At 48.1% G+C, this 2,936-nt stretch overlaps 1 protein-coding gene across 1 annotated transcript in view; it reads left to right on the top strand.

Moving 5' to 3' along the window:
* Positions 1-472: 472 nt before the first annotated feature.
* The window catches only part of setd2 (SET domain containing 2, histone lysine methyltransferase), a gene marked incomplete at its 5' end in the record, with an annotated part of 10,172 nt that continues 7,708 nt past the window's right edge, over positions 473-2,936 (top strand). The window contains 4 exons of the mRNA XM_010774972.1: positions 473-702; positions 825-2,048; positions 2,165-2,213; positions 2,285-2,627. Coding sequence (XP_010773274.1) covers positions 473-702; positions 825-2,048; positions 2,165-2,213; positions 2,285-2,627 — 1,846 coding nt within the window. The remainder of the gene's footprint in view (positions 703-824; positions 2,049-2,164; positions 2,214-2,284; positions 2,628-2,936) is intronic.

Here is a 2,936-nt window from a genome sequence, read left to right as displayed (position 1 = left end):
ATTCAAGTGTTACCATTTAGTGCAATAGTAGCTACAGAACATGTACTGTGCTGTGTAAACTGTACTGTATCACATAGCGTTTCAGACACACAAACTTTTCAACTTTCAAACTTAAACGGTGCGCTCCCAGCGCACGTACCGGCAGTGATCTACAGCAGTGGTTTTCAACCAGTGGTACGGGGACAAACTGTCTCGCTCTCGTAATGTCTGTCTGTCTTGCTCTCGTTCTGTCTCTCGTACCACTCTCGGTTCCACTTTTACTTTTGCGCGCTACCTGTCTCACTCTTTTCCGGCCTCCAGCTTTTCCTGCTGGAGCCCGCCGCTTAAAGGTGGGGGGCGCGGACCGGCCATAGAGCCCATAGAGTTAAAGGTGGTGGACTGTAACCTGTAACATCCATAGATTTAGGAGGTCCCCTGGTGGCCGTTAGCTGTAAAAATCCATAGATTAGCCGCACCGTTGTATAAGCCGCAGCTTTGAAAAATTGGAAAAAAGGCGCGGCTTATAGTCCGAAAATTACGGTACTTCTTTATTTTCATTTACGTTACCTAATTTTCCTTGTTTGTGTTGCACAGGATACTCAAAGCCCATCATGCCTGAAGCAGTTCCTGGACCATCATGGATTGTCTTTGCTATGGATCTTCATGGTGGAGATTTCTGAAGCTAAAGGCAACAGTGCCAATAACGTCAAACTGCAGTTAGAGGTGACATATTTCATAGACTTTGCACTTAAACATTAAGCACATTTTTTAATTCTTCAGAGCGTGTACACTCATATATGCAGCTTTTCCACATTTAAACTGACTGTCTATGATTCTGTTTACAGATTTTGAAGACCTTGGCTGTGCTCCCTATCTCCACTAAGAACATGTTGGAGGAGAGCAGGGTCCTTACCTTTATCCAGCGATGGGCACAGACAAAATCACTCCATCACCCTGCTGAGATGGATGACTACTCTAGTGAGAACACCTCCCGTGCTCAAACCCCCCTCAACACTCCTGATGGTTCCTCCACCAAGGTGGGACCAGAATTGGACGGTGAATCGGCAAAACCCGCTGTGTACCGTCGCCTTAAAATCATCAGTGAAAACAGTCTGGACAGTGCACTCTCTGACGCCAGCAAAGCATCTGATTGCAAGGAGGAAGAGGAGGAGGACGATGATGACGAGGAAGAAGAATCCTTACATGCAGGACTTCCTGACGACAAACAGTTGGAGGCAGAGCCGGTGTCTGAGGCTGCAGATCCGCTAAAAGAAACGACGGAAGAGCCGATGAAAGAGGAGGTCCAGGTCAAAGAGGAGGTCCATGTCAAAGAGGAGGTCCAGGTCACAGAGGAGGTCCAGGTCACAGAGGAGGTCCAGGTCACAGAGGAGGTCCAGGTCACAGAGGAGGTCCAGGGCCAAGAGGAGGTCCAGGGCCAAGAGGAGGTCCAGGGCCAAGAGGAAGAGACGGGGATGAGTGCCAGCGGTCAACCACAACAACCTCAAACTGAAGAGGTAGAAGATAAAATGGAGTTGACTTTGGAGAAAGATATTGAGATTAAGACGAAAGAGGACACAAGTGAGGTTCCTACGGATGAACTTAAAGAGCCGAAAGAGCCTAGTAAAGAACAGCAGAGTGGGGAGGAGAATACACATCAGTCTGTGACGGAAAAGGCTGAACCTGAAGGAGACCAGCCCAGCGTAGAAGTTCTTGAGCCAGAAATTCAGCCCATGCAAACAGATGTTGCTGATCTTCTGCCTGAGCAGCCTTCCGAGAATATGGAGGCCCAGGCAGAGACACAGGAAGCTGAGAAACCACTTCCTGTCATCGAGACACAACCTAGAGAATCTACCACTGACGCTTCCTGTAACTCTGAGACCCCGGAGGCCAGTCTGCCCTCTGAAGTCATAGCAACCCCTGTTGAGCCATCAGCCATAGGAACTCCTTCTCAAGATGAAGAGGAAGGTGTCTCAGATGTGGAGAGCGAGAGGAGTCAGGAGCCCCAACTCAGTTCTTTGGACATTTGTGGCATGGCTGCCAGGCTTCTGGACAGCTGGAAAGATCTGAAGGTGGGCGCAAACAGATTTAATTTAAAAGACATAAATTGTGAAACACAGTTACAAATATAATTTTGTAATCTGTCAGTATTCTGAAGTTTAAAGTCAAAACGGTGTTTCTCTTTCAGGAGGTGTACAGGATACCAAAGAAGATTCAGGTGGAAAAGGAGGCAAATGGTAAGTTTAGAACAATGCGTTTGATTGTCTATGAATTTTTCTCATTTTTGCTAACTTGAGCTTTCTCACAGATCGTAGCCGGGATAGAGACACAACTTTGACGCCACGCACCACTTCTGGTAGCCGAGAACGCGAGAGGGAGCGAGAAAAGGAGAGGGAACGCGACAGGGAGAGAGACCGAGATTTTGAAAGAGACAGGGATCGAGAGAGGGACAGGGACAGGGACCGAGACAGAGATCGAGACAGAGAGAGAGACAGAGAGAGGGACAGAGAGAGGGAGAGGGATCGGGACAGAGAGAGAGATCGGGATCGAGGCTCTGACAAAACTCCTCAGCGCAGCACAGAGAGACGGAGGAGACGCTCCGCTTCACCACCGTCCTCCTACGAAAGGAGCAGCCGACGCACTGAGGAACGGTAAGATTCCTTGTGATAGGGTACAGTGCATGACATTAAGGATTTTGGGCCATCTAAGCTAATTTACAGATGGCCCTGAGCCCAATAGAGATTGCCCTGAAAAATGCGCGCGGACGAAATGACGCACGAAGGGTTTGGGGGGCCTCCCCCTAGAACAGGGGTGTCAAACTCAATTTCATCGCGGACCACATTCACATAAAGGTTGCACTCAAAGGGCCGGTTGTAACTATATAAATATACATATATAAATATATAATATATATATAAAAGTAACATACCCACTGTGTTATAGTCGCGCAATTACATTAT

This window comes from Notothenia coriiceps, unplaced genomic scaffold (assembly GCF_000735185.1).
Source record: "Notothenia coriiceps isolate Sejong01 unplaced genomic scaffold, NC01 NC01_scaffold00014991, whole genome shotgun sequence".
NCBI classification, from domain to species: Eukaryota; Metazoa; Chordata; class Actinopteri; order Perciformes; family Nototheniidae; genus Notothenia; species Notothenia coriiceps.
This window is presented reverse-complemented; position numbering and strand designations above follow the sequence as displayed.